The sequence below is a fragment of the Arachis ipaensis genome, chromosome B5 (genome assembly GCF_059453495.1).
Source record: "Arachis ipaensis isolate K30076 ecotype BB chromosome B5, ASM5945349v1, whole genome shotgun sequence".
Lineage (NCBI taxonomy): Eukaryota > Viridiplantae > Streptophyta > Magnoliopsida > Fabales > Fabaceae > Arachis > Arachis ipaensis.
The window spans coordinates 15745658-15765484 of NC_142440.1; the positions used below are offsets into that span (position 1 = coordinate 15745658).

Sequence of the window (19827 nt, forward strand, 5' to 3'; positions counted from 1 at the left end):
GTATAATTTTTCCCAAATGATCATAATGAAGCATTACTCACAACACTAAATCATATTAAAAAAAATCAGCCCTTATAGTTATACGGAAGGAATTTTAGAAGGAGAAAAAAAAAGGATTTTAGAGGATATTTTAATAAAACATAAAGTAAATACCATTATAATAATGCTTTTTTTTTTATTAAAAAGCAATAACAAAAAAAAACACACACTCACACGTGATATTATTATTTTATTATAAAAAATGTTATTTATCTTTTAATAATTATCAATTAATCATTCTTTAAATTTAATTTATTAATTATAATATTTTGTAATAAATTTATATTCTAAATTTGTAAAACAATAAAATGGATAAATTACCAAAATTAATACCCTTGAATTTTTTTATTGACAAAAATATTTTTAAATAACTTTAAAATTTGACAAAAATATCTAATATTAAATATGTATTTTTTTTAAAAAATTTAATAATTAAATTTTATGCAATTTTTTACAAATAATATTAAAAAAATAAAATATTTTAATTCTTAAAATTTGGTAATTTTTTGTTAGTTATATATTTTTTACAAAAAAATATATATACTTACAAAAAAACCATTAAATTTTAACTATAAAAATAACTTATTTTTTTAATTATGTTTACAATAAATCATTAAATTTTAACTATAAAAATAACTTATTTTTTTAATATTAAATATTTTTATCATTGTTTAAAATTATTTTTAAATATTTTTATTGATAATAAAATTTAAATATATTTTTGTCAATAATAAAATTATTTAATTATATTTTTGATAGTTTATCCAAAATAAAACACATAGTGTAACTTCTTTTTTAAATTGTTATATCTTTTTCTCTTTGTTCAAAAAAGCGGTTACTTTTTTGAATTCGCTCTACGGTATCTGAATTTTTTGGTTTCCATCGTCATCACCAGTACGTTTTTTTAATGTAAAAATCGTTCATTTCAAGCTTTTAGCTTGTTTCAGATCACAGGTATTCCACAGGGTTCTTGAACAATGCAGAGTTTCCAGGGATTCCAAAACTGCAGCAAAAACCCATGCAAGGGTTGTAGTACTTGAGTATTCAGTTGGTTTGTTATTTTTATTTATTTTCTTTTCTTTTTTAAAAAAGAGATATCTGGTAAGCGGCTTGAGGGATTTAAAACGTCCCAGCGGGAACTCGCTACATCTTCAGCTCATGGAACGTGTGCATCATCGACGCTACTATTAGTATCATTTGGCAAGGCGTACAACAGAATTTGCCACGCAATGGAAGACGCCATTGGAGAGGGTTCCAGCTTCGTCATCGGGATCATCGAAAATAGAGCCAAAGAGGTTACGATCTTCGATTCTCTCTCAAACTTTCTTTTCGTGTTTTATTTTTGCTCCAACTTTTCTAATCCGTATATTCCTTTCTCCCTATTGATTATTGTTTGGTTTTGAAATTTCTATGTTTGTAGTGGTTGATTATCCGAAGGGTATATAAGCTCCATGTTTAACTAGTCTTTATTCATTAATCTACATTCTAGATCTGCGCGCCAGTAGGAATCTCAATAAAGGAATAGTTAGAAAGACAAATGTAAATTTGATTCTCAGTTAGCAATGTCAACGAAGTGCAGTAGTATAGTTGTTTTAGCATACAGTTTGTGTTATTTGGGCTATAATTCGTCTTAAATGAATATATTCTACTTTTGCTTAATTTTCTATTCATCAGTAAATGAGATTTATATTGCCTAACTGGAACAGGTTGGACTAGCTGCTCTTGATTTAAGGTCCGCTTCCTTGCATCTATCTCAATATATTGAAACTAGCAGTTCATATCAAAACACAAAGACGTTGCTTCATTTCTATGATCCCATTGTGATCATTATTCCTCCAAACAAGTTAGCATCCAATTCCGCAGCTGCAGTTACAGAATTGGTTGATAGATTTTATGCATCAGTCAAGAAGGTAATATCTATAAGTCTTGAGGGACTAATACCTGAAAAAGAGAAAAAAGAGTTTTATAAGGCTTTGGACTCTCCTATCATATTAGCTAGCTTTTGTAGTGATAGTTTTTCCATAGTCTTGTAGCTCATTGCAATCTTTTTCCCTCTCTCACTACATCCTTCTCCCATTGTTGTGCTTTGGATGCAAAACAATATTGTTGACATCTTTGTAGTACAATGTTTATTTTATGATGAGTTCTTTTATGTGCAGGTAGTTTCGGCCCGCGGTTGTTTCGATGACACAAAGGTTTCCACACATGCTTTTTAGCTCTTCAGTTTACTTCAAGATTTAGGTTGTTGTAACAACTTTTTTCTGGTAAATGCTACTGAACCTTTATTTTATAGGGTGCTATCTTAGTAAAGAACCTAGCTACTAAGGAGCCTTCAGCACTTGGTCTGGACACGTATTACAAGCAGTATTATCTATGCTTGGCGGCGGCGGCTGCCACTATTAAGTGGTATTCCCAATACTCAGTCAATATAAATCTTGGTGATCCCTCGTTAGTGATGTCTAAAACCTGAATATTAAAAATTGTTTTCCTTGATATTGAAGCTTGAGTTTTTCGTGTATAATGCTTTCTTAGTTCTACTGCACTAGTCATCTTTCTTATTAGATTTTCTTTTCTTGAAAGGTTATGAACACTAACATCCATATGTTTATGTAAGTATTGATCCTCATTTTCCTAGTGTTTGATTGCCTGCAATTAAATTTCGACTGTACATGCACAGGATGGAAGCAGAAAAAGGGGTCGTTATTACAAATCACTCGTTATCAGTATGTGTTCTATTTCGCATTGTTGTTCCCTCATTTATTCTTTCCTGTTTCAATTAATTTGAAGTCAGTATTGTTTATCTTATCACTGGCATTCCCTGAATCTTGAAAAAAAAATTGTATAGGTCACTTACCTATACAACTTCATAGTTTGAACTTCAACTCTTTACACACTTGAAGTCTGCTGCAAATCTAAACATTATAAACGTCTGATTATTGCCATTCATTGGGTTGTTAATGTTCTTTAGGCCAGTGATCAATGTCAAAAATCTAATTCTTTAACCAGAGAACTCCCGTATTTAATTTTTATATTGATTTAATCTGCACCTAATTCTTGTGGGATGAATACTGCTTATTTTTGCTCTTCAATGCATTTCACTATCTCAGGTCACCTTTAATGGATCGTTTGATCACATGAATATTGATGCAACCAGGTACCTACTTTTTCTGAGGGGATAACTGCTTCTTACTGGGAGATACTTCTCTATTGTTTTTTTACATGTACTATAAGTCAAAACCGACTCAAGGCTCATTTCTTGTTAAAGACCGATGCAGTTTTTCACTTTTCCTTTGTTCAGTTTATTCATTTATTGTTGCTTTTATTTCACTGAAACTCTTTTACATTTTGTGGAGCATATTTCGATTATTAGTTGTGATTTGAAAGTGATAACTATTTTGGGATTTTGTGATACTGTAGGAAACACTCAATTATCAACAGGAACCGATTCCTATATGTTAAATTGAACAACAAATGTATCGTGCTCCTGAAAGGAAATTATTAAATCATATTTTGATCTATAAATATGCCATGAAATCACTTTTGACTACTGTGTGTTAACGGATAGGACTGTTTGCCCCCTTTGGATTAAAAAACAGGATACATTTTTTTGTAAGATATTCTTTCAGTAACAAAATATTCATACGGCATCTGTTTTATGCTAACGGATTCTGTGGTCAAAATACAATGGCAGTGTTCAAAATTTGGAAATTATTGAACCATTTCACTCTGCCTTATTGGGAACTAGCAACAAGAAGAGAAGTTTGTTTCACATGCTAAAGACAACTAAAACTATTGGAGGGTATGTGGTGGATCAACACTAGTTTCCTGATGCAGAAGATCCAGTTTGACATTGTATTTGTACCTCCAGGACTAGGCTCCTCCGTGCCAATCTGTTGCAGCCACTAAAAGACATTGAAACAATCAATGCTCGTCTTGATTGCCTGGTTAGTGTTTATCACGTTGATTCAAGCTTCTGTTTTGAACTTTGCTAATGCTCCATGAGTTAAATTTCTTGTTTCCCTACATTCAATTTGCCTTGTTATTTTTTACTTTAAACCGTATTATTGCTGCCTCCTTCAAAGCTCACCTTGTTATAAATTTCAGTTCCAATGATATTCTTAATTGCCGGTGCTCTAGCCTGAAACTTAGTTACTTAAACTACTTCACCACTCATAATTGCATGCTGATTTTTTTTTAAGTTTGGGAACAACCTTACAGAGATTTAACAGTATTCCTATAATATTTATATCATGTCTTCTAATATTGCATTGTAGGATGAATTGATGAGCAAAGAACAACTATTTTTTGGTCTCTGTCAGGTTTTGCGTAAATTTCCAAAAGAGACTGGTAAGTATTGTAGGATGAGTTGATCATGAGCAACAAACTGATGAATGATTTGTGTTTTATAAGTTTTATACATCTCTGTAATAACAGCGCTGTATGGTTCTCTTAATTCAGATAGGGTATTATGCCATTTCTGCTTTAAGCCAAAGAAAGTTACAAACGAGGCTTTGTCAGTTGACCATGCTAAAAAGAGTCAAGTGCTAGTATCGAGTGTTATTCTCCTTAAAACTACTTTGGATGCCCTTCCTCTACTATCAAAGGTACCTCTATCTCATACACAAAATCACAAACTAGAATAAATATTCTGGCAGTAAGCAATTTAGGCTGAAAAAGGGAGCTTATAGATGATTTGATCCTTTCTTCTCCAAAATACAACAGGTGCTTAAGGATATGGAAAGTTTACTTCTTTCAAATATCTACAAGTCAGTTTGTGGAAACGAGAAATATGATCATATTAAAACAAGGTATATGCTAGAGTTTCCTTCTGACTATGAGTATATGCAGTAGTTATAACTTATATCTTCCTAGTATGAAAATTCATTCAAGCAGAGGGAATACCAAATTATATATCAACCTATATTTGCTTCATCCGTAAAATAGCTCCTGAGTAATACAACTTAATGCACTGTTTGTACCCAGTAACAGTGCGCCATATGCTATTGGTAATGTAAAATATGTTGAACATACTGAAAAAAAAAAAAAAAAGAAAAAAAAAAAAAGCCTCTATATATTGTAAACACGTTCCATCAGCCAACAACTTGTTAACTCGGGATTTTTTTTTTACCTCAGGATAGGGGAGGTTATTGATGAAGATGTGCTACATGCCCGTGTTCCTTTTGTTGCTTGCACTCAGCAATGCTTCGCTGTTAAGGCTGGGATTGATGGTCTCTTGGATATTTCACGAAGATCATTCTGTGACACCAGTGAAGGTTTATAAATCTGCCTTGGGTGTGATCTCCATGCCTCCAATATCTTTCTTGTGCATGGGTGTAATCATTCTTTAAATGAAGCATTACCATTTACCATATGAGACTTAACTAAAGCACTTGGTGTTATATTCATAGCTATCCACAATCTTGCAAACAAGTATCGAGAGGATTTCAAGTTGCCGAATTTAAAGCTTTCCTATAAAAACAGGCAGGGATTCCACTTTGTTATACCACAGAAGAACATTCAAGGAAAACTTCCAAACAAGTTTATTCAGGTTAGAGATTTCTTTTTGGTATGTTATCCTTTTATTTAATCTTTGTTTCCTAAACCTAGTTTCTGCCGGCTGTATTAGGTCGTAAAACATGGGAACAACATTCATTGCTCAACTTTGGAACTAGCATCTGTGAGTAACTAGCTTGAACATTTGACTTGTATTACACTTACAATAACAGCAAACTGATAAAAAGACCCATTTATATACAAAGCCTAAAACTGTTCTTATTATACAACATTTTTGTTTTGGTTTGCGTCCTACAAATGTGTTAACATATCAAATATTGCAGATTTTATGTGAAACTACAACACTAAGATGTTGCCTTCCTTAGAAGCTTGTCTTGGCTCATGAAACGATTATGTTTCATTCATTGTGGTTAAATTTGCAGTTGAATGCTAGGAATAAATCTGCAGCAGCAGAATGCTATACCAGAACAGAGATTTGCCTTGAAGGTAGTACTTTCTACTTACTGAGGGAACTAGCTAATGCAGACTTTCATAGGTCTTGGCATATTTATTCTTTATCAACTACTAATAGTGCATAAATTAGACACCTTTCTAATCTGGCATGTGTTAAGAAAGGAAACTACTGTAAAGGTCATTTAGTTCCTTGGGCTTACAATATCTCATATTTCAAGTATTGCATTTCTTCTGTCATAATGTATATATTCTAATGGAAAAGAAATCACAGAACTAATGGATTTCATCCGGGAGAATGTCTCTGCGTTGACACTGCTTGCTGAGGTCTTGTGCTTGCTGGATATGATTGTGAATTCCTTTGCTCATATGATATCCACTAAGCCTGTTGACCGATATACAAGACCAGAATTTACTGGTAAGAAATTTTGGTATTTCGTAACATTTTTGTATCTGGATCAATAAAATTCTTGATTGATGTTTTCTTTTGTTTTCTAGAGAATGGACCAATGGCAATTGATTCTGGTAGGCACCCAATTCTAGAGAACATACACAATGACTTCGTTGTATGTAATGATATTTCCTATGTTCCTTTCTTTCTTGTAGAAGAATTTCTCTTCTAACTTATGAGTAAATTACCTTTCTGCTTCGTAGGCCAATAACATATTTCTTTCTGAAGCCTCAAATATGGCGATAGTGACAGGCCCCAACATGTAAGAAAATTTCTTCTAAGAATTTAAAATTCAGTTATATTAAAATTACAAGTGCATTTAACTGGCAGAAAATTATTGAATGATTTTGGTTGAAATAAGGAACCTTGTAAACAGACCCTAAATCTCCCAAACGCATTAATGGGCAAAGGAAGCACTCATGGTGCAAAATGATTTTATTTAGAAATACCTCATGAGTTTATCCGTTTGAAAAATTGGATGAAGTATGAAAGTTGACTAATTGACTTTTCTGGCAACAAGTCTGGTCCTTTTCCTTCTATCAATGTGTGGCATGAGTTCTTTAAATTATTCTGTTCCTTACCTACACTTTAAAGGTGAAATATTGGTGAACTTTGCAAAGTTTACTTCTTTTGTGGGTATGTGTTTGCATGAAGAATATCAAGTTCTGAGATTTATTTTGTGTACTCTTTGCCCCCAGGAGTGGAAAGAGTACGTACCTTCAACAAGTGTGTCTCATAGTTATTCTTGCTCAAGTTGGATGTTACGTGCCTGCTCGGTTCTCAACTCTAAGGGTAGTTGATCGAATGTTTACAAGGATGGGAGCAGTTGATAATCTTGAATCAAACTCTAGCACGGTACAGTTTTAGGCACCTGCTATGAGAGTATTGAACTTATATCTTAACAATGTTCATACAGAATTATATGTAAAGATGTGTGTAGTTTATGACAGAGATGAAGGAGACGTCTTTCATAATGCAGAATGTCTCACAAAGGTAATGCACCTTTTTTGTCACATTAGGCACAGATTGCAAATTCTTACTAAACATTCTGTTGGATGCAGAAGTCTGATTGTTATGGATGAACTTGGGAGGGCCACTTCGTCCACTGATGGATTTGCAATTGCATGGAGTTGCTGCGAGCATCTTTTGTCACTCAAAGCGTAATTTGTTTCTTGATTTTCAATATTTTCCACTAATGGAGAAATTTGGTTGAAGCTTTACCTTTCACTCCTTCAGGTATACCATATTTGCGACTCATATGGAGAATATATCAGAATTGGCAACGATTTATCCAAACGTGAAAATTCTTCACTTTCATGTTGACTTGAGAAACAACCATTTAGATTTCAAGGTGCTGCCTCTAAGAATCTTTTCGTGCTTTGAAATGTTTATTTCCAAACTGAAATTCCACTTTATGTAGTTTAACCTTAAGGAAGGACCAAGACATGTCCCACACTATGGTCTTCTCTTAGCAGAAGTGGCAGGACTACCAAGTTCGGTTATTGAGACAGCCAGAATGATCACCTCCAAGATTATAGAAAAGGTAAATATAACCACACATTTTGTAGAATTTTAATTTAAAAGGGTTTTAAATAGTTAGTGTATTTTTGAGCAGTTTTATACAGACGTGCTTGCATAAATAAATAGTCAAAAGCACATTAGGAAGCATGTTTATTTGAAGAGCAAAGAGCAATTGTGAAATCAGTTATAGCATTATGTATTGACTTGCTTTTTCCTTTAGGAAGTGACGAGGATGGAACTAAATTGCTTGCAGCATCATTCAGTACAGAAGGCTTACCTGGTTGCACAGCGCCTAATATGCCTCAAATATTCCAATCAAGATGAGGAGATGATTCGCCAGGCGTTGTCGAATCTTAAAGAATGCTACCTCGAGGACAAACTTTAGAGTTTACTTGGTTTATTCAATCTATTCGCGTGTGAATATTCATTATCCAATGTTTTTGTTACCCATGATCACATCCAGTGTGATTTGGATTCCTCGGACAAATTTGGACTTTGCTATACAGTAAAAATGGATCTAATTAGAAGTTATTTGAATGTAAGATTATTAAGTTTACCTAAAATATCAAAGAGGAGAAGATCGATGTACAAAAATTCTTTGTTTTAAGCCGTGGAAAACCGCATTTAGACGATGAATTACGTTATAGGATTATATCGGTACGGCAGTTATTAAAAGGCTAAAACATCCAAATATCAAAGAGAAGAAGATCGATGTACAAAAATTCTTTGTTTTAAGCCGTGGAAAACCGCATTTAAACGACGAATTACGTTATAGGATTATATCGGTACGGCAGTTATATTTAAAGGAACTCGATGTCGTATGACAATATAATTCATCCCAACAAAAAAGAGAAGCTTCAAAACTTGACAAATTATAGAAAAGTATTTGATTCAGGCGTTCAAAACTCAACGACTTGGAAGTCAAAACATCAAATTCCATGTCCTCAAAATGGTATTCAGATAATGAAATAAGAGATAACTGCATAGAATAAATCAACGATAACGACGAAGGGAAAGGGTGTTGTTTCTCTTCCAGGTTGCCCTGCGGGATGGACGATTTTTGTGATAAAGATGTCCCTTGCCACGTAGACCTCTGTTGCTTTTGCCAGCTGAAGTAAGTCCACGCAATTCCCTGTGTTTGTGCACTGGATTGCACAGCCAATTGATTCTTGGATCGTTTCTGATGGCAGCATGGGCAACATCTACCATAATTATCTCAAAGTACTTGTAGGTTGAGTCCTGAAAAGAGAAATAATAACGGTGAGGAATCGGATAATCATCACGGATATAATTATAAAAGAAGTTTCAATTTATAGATGTGTGAAATAACAAACCTCATTCACCCAATAAGAATTGAGGACCCTAAGGCCACCCAACTTCCTTCCAGCTCGCTCCTCAGCAACAGACCTCTTGCTCCTCTGGAATTTCAGTTGGGTAACACCCTGGTTTGTTGGCTTACCATAAACAATACCTTTGGGAACTGGTCTCTTGCGGCCACCCCTCCTTACACGAACACGGTAAACAACATAGCCCTACATTTTAAAAAAATTAACAGACCACAACAAACACGGGAAGGCACAGCAACAATACAGGGACAGACACAATACATTTTACACAAAGCCAGTTGAATGTTATGGCAATTTAATCATAGCATCGAATAATAGCATAACATCAATGTAAAGGTAAACATAAGAACACAAAATGAATCCAGTGAAAAGAATGTGTTGAATTAAGAGAGACATAATTGAACCAACAGGACAATTTGCAATTCAATTTGACGGAGTCACTGTAATTTAATATCACTGGTGTCAGGAAGTACTCAAAAATTGTATATATAAAAAACTCTTTAAAGAGAATAAACATTTGCATTGTGACGGTGCATATCAGCACCATTACAACTATGTTCATATAAATCCACTCAATAATCCATTCTAATTTAGAATTTAGCAATAATGTCTCAAAAAGCAGCTCACAAATGTTTACCATGGGGTACACATAGATGTCTCACAAAGCAAGGTGAATAAACCAACAAGGCATATCAATCAATTCATTGATAAGTCTGTTACCTGCTTAGCCTTATAACCTAGGCGACGGGCCTTGTCAGGGCGTGTAGGTCTTGTCACACGAACAATGGAAGGTTGCTGACGATATTCCCAGCACCTTACACGCTGAAGGAACCTCATGACATCTGACTGCTTCTTGCGCCATAGCTCAGAGACATACTTGTAGGCACCTATTGACAATAATAACAGTAATTTAATGTTACACATTTAAACAATATACCAAATCATATCAAAGAATGGAAATATAAAACAATGTCTAAAATAGATCAAATGATGCATGCTTAATTAACCATTCCATTATATTTGAGATTTTGAGATTATGTGCTACCTATAAGCTGCAGAATCCTGTATATGACAATAATTTGGTGATTCCCTAAGGTTAGATAAAAGACGAGTACTGAAATCCAGTATGAAATACTTTGGCATGTTATTTAACAATATCCTCAACCTCATTCTAAAATCAACTTCGGCTGTTTACTTTTAGTTAGATCCGAAAATTAAATTTAAAAAAATTACAAAGTAGAAGTTACTAGGTTCTCAAATCCAACAAAACTAGCAACGCAAGAAAGATATCCTACGAAGTAATCATTTCAACCATCAAATCATAAATATGTTGCAAAGGAAGAATAAAACAGAAGCCAATATCATTTCATAACAAAAAATATAAAATGAACTTAACGCAGACAGAAAAACCATAACCGTGGACTGAACAAGCATCAAAATAAAAAACAAAACCAAATAGTTCATCGTAGCAGGGAGAGAATGCTTTGATTTGCTTTCGAAGCTACGTGTTAAACTACAACGAAACAATAAAGCTACGTTAACTAACATAACATCCATTCAAGCTCATATTTTCGCGGAAACACAAAAACATACAATGAAAACAAAATCTACGAGAAAGAGAGTGAGAAGACAGAACAATTTCGCATTGAAACACGATGGCAAATATAAAATGGAACAAAATGGCGAAACAAAACGAGATCTGAAAGGGAATAGCAATGGAGATAAGAGTGTGTGGAAAGTGTACCCATCGCGCAGTCTCCTTCGTTGGAAGGGTTCAAGCTCAGCTACTCCAACTCGGAACTAGGGTTTCTGCACTACTCCAAACTTTTATAGACGCGCCTCTCCCCCTAAAGCCCATGAAATTTGGATCATCTCCTTAAATGGGCCAAACTATGTTGACCCAATCGAGCCTTGTTCTTTGTTTGTGAGGCCCAATTGTATTGTCCTTAGTTTATTTCTTACTCGCGCAAATGTAACGAGATTTTACTTCCAAAATGGGTCTTTCGGTCCAAGAAAATGAGTAATTTAGGGTGTGTTCAGGTGAGTTTTTTAAAAAAAAAAAATTTAGTTATTTTGTTTTTAAAAATCTTATAAAAAAATAAAAGTAATTTTATGTTTGGTATGTCATGCAAAAAGATTTTTTTATTTATTAATTATATTTAGATATAATAATATAAAAATATTTTTTATTTATTTATTACATAAAAACATCTTTATTTTAAGAAAAAAATATCTTTAAAAAAAATGTAAATTACAGCTTCTCAAAAAAAAGTTTTTTTTTTATTTTTTTAGTGTTTTTGCTTTTACTACTATAAATTTGTCAAACACGCTAAAAAATAAAAAAATTATTTTTTCATTAAAAAAAGATCTTTTTTTATCAAAATAATAACACCTAAACAAACACTTATTACTCTTTTTCATTTTCTTTATTTTAGAATTTCACTAGTGAATGAACACATGCTATACACAAAAATAAAAAAAGCCACCTTAATAATAAGATGGTTTATGATAACTTGCCATATAAACAACATGAAAGAACTTATGCTTCATTATAATAATATTTGATTGCTTCTCTTTAAACCATATTTATATTCATGTACTTACTTAATTAACCTTAGCAGTGAAGTTTGTGTCTGAAAATTGTATTTTAGAAAAATACATGTCTTACAAAATAAGTAATTAACCTTGCCCTTTTGAACAAAAGCAACTTTTGCCATGTGAGGAAAGATTCAATAAAATTTTGAACATGTAAGAACTTGGTTACAATATACATAAATCAACATATCATCATCCTCGTGAAAGCAGGGACGAGAAAGGCCCTCCATCAGGAAACGTCCGCGTCTGATATCTTTGCAGAACTCGTCGGTTGGAGGTGCGGCGGGAGATGCTCCGGTCCTTGAGATCCAGCCGTAATTCAGCTATAAAAGGGAGTAGCGTCGCCACTGGTTCCTGTGAATGGAGTCTGAGAGTTTGGTGTTGCATCAACGTCTGAAAAAGAGGGGTGCAAAGAGATACGAAGAGCACTATGCCACCGCTGATCTCGTCGATCGTGGCTCGGAACATAAAGCAGAAGGCAGTGGTGCATGGAGGTTTTGTTCCATTCCAGGAGACAAGTTTTTTTATTAAAGTTGGTTGTGCAAATTAATTTTACCTTTATCTTGATATTTTCTTTTCAATTTTATTTAATGAATAGTTTAAATATCTTAGTTTAGAATATTAGAAGTGGTTCTAACAAGTTAATTCTAGTGAATTGTAAGAAATTTGTTAAAAAATTTAGACCTATTTTTTTTATTGTGATTGAAATTCATTCTCCCTTTCAACATTTAAAACTGTTCTGGAAAAGACTCAATAACTATCTTCTAAGTATAGAAGAGGCAATCGGACATAAGGGTGATATCTGATTCCTTTATTCAATGCAAGACACTTGCTACAAATTGGTTGATGCTTGCAATCAAAGTGTCACAATCAAATTTCAGCTTGAAAATATAGTTTGGAGATGTAGTGGTATTTATAGTAATCCTCAGCATAATACTAAAAGTCTTCTTTGGGATTACCTAGTCTTCGTCTTTTCAAAGACTTTGGATTGTCCTCGGCGATTTTAATGAAGTTCTTTTCTCTCGTAAAGTTAAGAATTGTCATTTTTTTAGGATTATCTGATATCTCAGTCTCACCTTTACCATTTGTTACCATAGTGTTTTTCGCTAATAGAAACAGGAGAAATTGACGTATGGTTACTTTTGTCAAATTTTAAAATCTTTTAAGTATTATTTTAAAGTTAACATTGTTTAGGATTTTTTTTTCAATGTCTAAATCTTTCAAATACTAATTTAGTAGTTATCTCTAATAATAATCATACACATAATTAATCTAATTAATTAATTAAAACAAAAAAATGAATAATTGTACAAATTTATTCTGTCGATTAGATCTCATCACTCTCTTTTTGTTATTGCGACGGTGCTCTCTAGTTTAATCTCGCTGCATGTATTCTTTGTGGTCGTCGCTCAATTTTTTCTTCCGATCTTCTTCCACCCCTTCCTCTTCCATGTTCACCACCACGAACTCACCACTACCACTGAGTCTATGACCTCAACGATAACCTCTCCCACAATTATAGCGGTCGCCACCTCATCGATCACCACGGTATCTGTATTGGGATTAAAATAAATGATGGGAATGATGGAGTTATATAAAGATGAATGAATAACGTGAAAAAATGATCCTGGTAAATTTATAATTTTAAAAATTATGAGCTGAGAGACAAAATTTGAAAAACAGATAAAAAATAGAGTAGATAATTAGATAAAATGAGAAAATAAATAGAAAAAAATTGTGATATCTGAAATATGTTGGGAAGAGCAAGCAAAAGAGGTGAAAATAAGAGGGTAAACACTATGATAATAATTAGGGAAGTTCTATGGTGGTATGGGAAGTGGTGGCTAAGAGTGAGACTAGCCTATAGGAAGAGGATATGTCGTGATTCAATGAGTTGAAGACGAATTTAGGATGCTCCAACTCTCTGGAGGTCTACCGTGTTCCATATGCTCCAGCGCTGCCAAGTGTTAAGTTTGTAATATGTGAAAAATTTACCACTGTGCTGGAATGCATCTTATTATTATTAAGGATAGAGAGTAATAGTGTACAAGAGTTGTGTGTAAAACTGCATTGTTGTCTTTCTTTGTATTGCTGTCTTTCTCAATTAGTGACTAGTGTCCTTCTTGATAAGTATTGAGCTTTAATAGTCACTAGCCATGTATATATATATATATATATATATATATAGCAAACTTGGCTTAGCAAGTGCGTAATTCCAAAAAAAAAAATGAAATGAAACTTGATTACACTCTCATTACAAGTCTTTTCTTTCCAAACCTATCACTGCTCTTTTTCAGAGAGCTGAGCTTACTATGTTCTTTTTTTTTCTCTTTCTCTGAATCTTTTATGGTATCAAGAGCCTATTGCTTAGTTTCAGCTCTACAATGGAAATCATCCTTTCTGATTCAACAAAGAAGACCTTCTCCCCAATTGCTGAAAAACTAAATGAAAATAACTATTCTACATGGAGGTACCTTGCAATTCTCACTATTGAGAGTCTTGGTCTTGAAAGTCATCTCGATCCCTCCAAGATCCCTGAGCAGTTTACAACTGATGCTACCAAGAAAACAAGAACAGAATCTGAAGAATACAAAACCTAGCGCCAGAGAGATAGAACCCTCACAACGTGGCTCGTTGCTTCCATGACTAATTGCTTCAAGAACAAAGTGATTCACCTCTCAAGATTTTCTGAAGTATGGGCAAAGATTGATGATTACTTTCAGGCAGCCTCTTCTGCTCGTGTTCAAAGTCTCAAGAGTCAATTGAGATTGTGCAAGAAAACAGGTTCCGCTGCTGATTACTTGTCCAAAATTAGAAGAATTGTTGATGCTCTATTTGCTGTGGGATATGAAGTGCCAGAAGATGATCATCTTCAGGCTATTATTGAGGGTCTTTCTGAAGAATATACAGTGTATATTTCTTCCGTAACAGCAAAGAGAGGATCTTTTAGGATTGTAGAGGCTGAAGCATTTTTGCTTTCCCATGAAGAAATGCTTGAACGCTTCAAGAAACCAACCTCTGGTATGCCTATAGCCCATTATGTGCAGAACCCTTCTCCAAATTTCGATCCCAACAGAGGTAATCCTTTTAGAAGAGGACGTGGAGGCAGAAATAATAGAGGAGGAGGCAGATTTGGATACAACAACAATAACACAAGAATGCAGTGTCAACTATGTGGAAGGATGGGTCATGTGGTATGGAACTGCTATCATAGGTTTGATCAGTCTTTCAACCCTAATTCTGGAAACCCTAACTCATCTTCTCAGTCTCCCTACCTTAATGCTCAACCTCCACCACCCCCTTCCAGTTTCCATCAACCAACTGCATATCTCACAGGCTCTTCCTCCTCCATAAGTGATGCTGCCTGGCTTGCAGATTCTGGTGCGAGCCATCACTTGACCCCCGATCCATCCAATTTGCTAACTTCCACTGTGAGCAACAATGACTCCGATCAAGTGTATGTAGGTAATGGGTCAGGTATTGCCATTCAAAACTATGGTTCTTCAATTTTGCATGATCCATATGCTAATGTAACTTTTCGATTACAAAATTTACTCCATGTACCCCAAATTTCCCAAAATCTGCTTAGCGTTTCTAGGTTTGCAGCTGATAATGGTGTCTTTTTTGAATTCTGGCCTGATTTCTGCTTTATTCGTGATCAGGCTACCAGGGAATTTCTCCTACAGGGCATAGCTAGGAATGGGATCTATTCCTTTCACAATCTCAGAGTTCCTAGGCATGCTTCTGAGAAATCTGCTTTGTCTTACAACTCTACCTATTCTCATAAACCTTTTAGTAATAATCATCCTTCTATTTCAATACAATGTAATTCAGATAGGATTAGCAATCAAGAAACCAATCCTCCTAATTTTTGTGCTTTTAACAGTTCTTGTAATCAGAATAGTAATAATACAATCTTGTGGCATAAAAGACTTGGCCACTGTGCAATGAAAACAGTTCATATAGTAATGAATCAGTGTTCTATTCCTATCTCTAATTCTGGATCATCTTTACAATATATGTGTGAAATTTGTCCATTGGCTAAAATGCATAGACTTCACTTTAATGAAACTCAAACTACATATCATCAACCATTAGAATGTGTTTTTGCTGATCTTTGGGGACCTGCCCCGGTTAATTCCAGAAATGGATTTAGATACTATGCATGCTTTGTTGATGGTTTTTCTAAATTTACAGTTATCTTCTTGCTTGAAAATAAATCTCAATCTTTACTAGCTTTTCAAAACTATAAAAGACTTTTGGAAAAACAGACAGGACATCAGATTAAGGCTTTACAAACTGATAAAGGAGGTGAATTTTTATCCACAGCATTTGTTGATTTTCTTAACACTCAGGGCATTCATCATAGACAGTCGTGTCCCTACACACATCACCAACAAGGAAGTGTGGAAAGGAAGCACAGACATATCACAGAAATGGGACTGTCCCTTCTTGCTTCTGCATCTCTTCCCTTCCAATTTTGGGAAGATGCATTTGTAACCTCTGTCTATATCATAAATAGATTGCCTACACAAGTTTTAGACAATAAGAGTCCTTATGAAATTTTATTCCATCAAAAACCAGATTTTGCTTTCTTTAAAGTTTTTGGATGTGCTTGTTTTCCTTATTTAAGACCTTATAATAGACATAAATTTGATTATAAGTCTGATTTATGCCTCTTTCTTGGATATGATTCTACCCACAAAGGTTACAAATGTATGAATAAGAATGGTAAGATATATCTTGCAAGACATGTAACTTTTATTGAGAATTTGTTTCCTTATCAATCTATGTTTTGTGATTCCTCAATTCAATCTGCTATAGAGACTGTTGCAGATACTGCAGAATTGACAAAATTTGTAATTGATCATCCTTCATCACTTCCACTCTCTACACAGCAACCTTCTCCAACTTCTTATCTTCCATTGGCATCACCTAATCCTTCCACTACTCTTGCTCAGCCTGCCCCTCAACCCTTACCAACTCAAACTCCATCACACCATCCCACACCCATTTCTATCACTGACCCTGAGACAAATTTACCTCCCATTACACCTTTAAATACTCATTCTATGATCACCAGATCAAAGGCAGGCATCCGTAAACCTAAGGCATTTGTCACACAAACCACTGACCTTATACACCATACCCCAACTACTGTCAATCAAGCCCTTAACTGTCCACATTGGAAACAGGCAATGGATGCAGAGATACAAGCATTACAGCGATGTCAGACTTGGATTCTCACTGAACCACCACTAAACTCAACCATTATAGGAAGCAAATGGGTCTTTGCTATCAAAAAGAATCAAAATGGTGAGATACTCAGGTATAAAGCAAGGTTGGTAGGTAAAGGTTTTCATCAAAAGGAGGGGATAGACTACGAGCAAATCTATTCCCCAGTTATTAGACCAACCACAGTGAGAGTTATTCTAACTATTGCAATTTCCTTAGGTTGGCCATTAAGACAATTTGACTTTGATAATGCTTTTTTGAATGGCAGATTGGAAGAGAATGTCTTTATGGCCCAACCACAAGGATATGTTAGTACCAATAGTCATTTAGTTTGCAAACTAAATAAAGCAATCTATGGCTTGAAACAAGCTCCTAGAGCTTGGTTCAAGACATTAGAAGATACCTTGTTCCAATTTGGTTTTAAGAATACAAAATCAGACATTTCATTGTTCATCAAACATAATCAGTCACATGTAATCTATTTATTAGTATATGTAGATGACATTATTGCAACGGGTAATAATTCAAAAGAAATTGAACTATTGATATCTCAATTGAACAGAATTTTTTCGCTGAAAGATCTTGGCAGGTTTAACTATTTCTTAGGCTTAGAGGCAACTTATCTCCCTCATGGTGACATGATGCTCTCTCAGGCCAGATACACAAGAGAGTTGCTTCTAAAGGCAGGAATGCAGAATTCTAAACCATTACCTACACCAATGGCTACAGATGTCAAACTCTTCTCCAATGATTCAGAACCGTTTGAAAATCCAACACAATATAGGTCTATAGTGGGTGCACTGCAGTATCTCACTATGACAAGGCCTGATATCACATTTGCTGTTAATCGTGTGTCCCAATTTGTGCATGGTCCAACTTTGCTACATTGGAAAAGTGTAAAAAGGATCCTCAGATACTTGCAAGGTACGTTGGATCATGGGATTGTGTTCAAGAAAGCCGCTGATCTTCGAATTTTCTCGTTTGCAGATGCAGATTGGGGAGGGAATTTGGAGGATAGAAAGTCTATCTCTGGATTCTGTGTATATCTTGGGAACAACCCTATATCTTGGAAGAGCAGCAAACAAACTAAAGTGAGTAGAAGTAGCACAGAGGCAGAATACAGGGCTATGTGTGCAGCTCAAACAGAAATTATGTCCATACAACAGCTTCTACAAGAGCTTCGGATACCTCAAACCATGGTGCCTACTATCTACTGTGATAATCAGAGTGCGTGTCTTCTTGCTGCAAATCCTATACTTCATAGCAGATGTAAGCATCTGGAGCTAGATCTGCATTTTCTAAGGGACCTAGTTAACCAGAAATCTCTTTATATTGTGCATATTCCCTCTTCTGATCAGATTGCAGATTGCTTAACAAAACCACTGTCACAACACCTATTTAATAGGTATAAGCGCAAACTGAGAGTATTTCAGAACCCATACCTCAGTTTGAGGGGGGATATTAAGGATAGAGAGTAATAGTGTACAAGAGTTGTGTGTAAAACTGCATTGTTGTCTTTCTTTGTATTGCTGTCTTTCTCAATTAGTGACTAGTGTCCTTCTTGATAAGTATTGAGCTTTAATAGTCACTAGCCATGTATATATATATATATATAGCAAACTTGGCTTAGCAAGTGCGTAATTCCAAAAAAAAAAAATGAAATGAAACTTGATTACACTCTCATTACAAGTCTTTTCTTTCCAAACCTATCACTGCTCTTTCTCAGAGAGCTGAGCTTACTATGTTCTTTTTTTTTTTCTCTTTCTCTGAATCTTTTAATTATTATATAGACAAATTATATATATATATATATATATATATATATATAACAATATTTTATTTTACTTATATTCAATTTATTTTAATTTTAAAGTCACTCATTTTAAAATTAATTATATTTTATTTAACTATAAATTTTATTAAATATATACAAATTAAAAAGATAAACAAAAAAATTTATTAATCACAAATTTTTTTATGATTTTATAATATCTATTAATATTATTTTTTCAATAAATACTTGTAGTATATAATAATAGGTAAAGGCTCACATGTAGTTGTCTTCATATGAAGTTAATAGTTGAAAAATTTTAAATGATATTTAAACTCATGCAAATTATTGCACTCCACACCAGCCTAATGGACGTCAGAACCAAACCGGTGTAAGCCTACTGGGTCACTTGGTTATTGGTTCAATCAATGAGTCACTGATCGAACCGGTTAACCCGGTATAATTAAATAATTATATAAAATTTAATTATTTTTTTATTATAAGTACTTTTATTTTGTTTTTATAAAAATAATTATCATTTTCAAATTTTAATACTTTATTAATTAGTTTATATTTATTGTATTATTATATTATTATAGGTAAAAACTCACATACAATTATTTTCATGTGAAGTTGATATTTAAGAACCGTTAGATGATTTAACAAGTTTGACTAAATATCATCTAAAATTTTTCAACTATTAACTTCTTATGAAGACAACTGCAGGTGAGCCTTTACCTATTATTATATACTACAAGTATTTATTGAAAAAATAATATTAATAGTATCATATAATCATAAAAAAATAAATTGTGATTAATAAATTTTTTTATCTTTTTAATTTGTATATATTTAATAAAATTTATAATTAAATAAAATATAATTAATTTTAAAATGAGTGACTT

At 33.7% G+C, this 19827-nt stretch overlaps 2 protein-coding genes across 2 annotated transcripts; one reads left to right on the forward strand and one right to left on the reverse strand.

The window, feature by feature from the left end:
* The first annotated feature begins 1118 nt into the window (after positions 1-1118).
* On the forward strand, positions 1119-8431 carry MSH4 (MUTS-like protein 4). Its single transcript, XM_016346599.3, has 24 exons — positions 1119-1334; positions 1746-1949; positions 2199-2234; positions 2333-2445; positions 2717-2762; positions 3147-3193; positions 3731-3838; positions 3908-3983; positions 4314-4386; positions 4498-4643; positions 4762-4847; positions 5173-5312; positions 5448-5587; positions 5666-5716; positions 5976-6039; positions 6278-6421; positions 6502-6569; positions 6658-6716; positions 7153-7309; positions 7395-7447; positions 7516-7614; positions 7691-7805; positions 7875-7997; positions 8196-8431. Exons 1-24 carry the CDS (start codon positions 1269-1271, stop codon positions 8358-8360), a joined length of 2379 nt encoding a protein of 792 aa, XP_016202085.1. The 5' UTR covers positions 1119-1268; the 3' UTR covers positions 8361-8431.
* A 408-nt stretch (positions 8432-8839) lies between these two features.
* LOC107643057 (large ribosomal subunit protein eL15z) lies at positions 8840-11159 on the reverse strand. Its single transcript, XM_016346600.3, has 4 exons — positions 11066-11159; positions 10042-10208; positions 9310-9507; positions 8840-9214 (listed from the first exon to the last, which is right to left on the reverse strand). Exons 1-4 carry the CDS (start codon positions 11067-11069, stop codon positions 8969-8971), a joined length of 615 nt encoding a protein of 204 aa, XP_016202086.1. The 5' UTR covers positions 11070-11159; the 3' UTR covers positions 8840-8968.
* Between the last annotated feature and the right edge of the window lie 8668 nt (positions 11160-19827).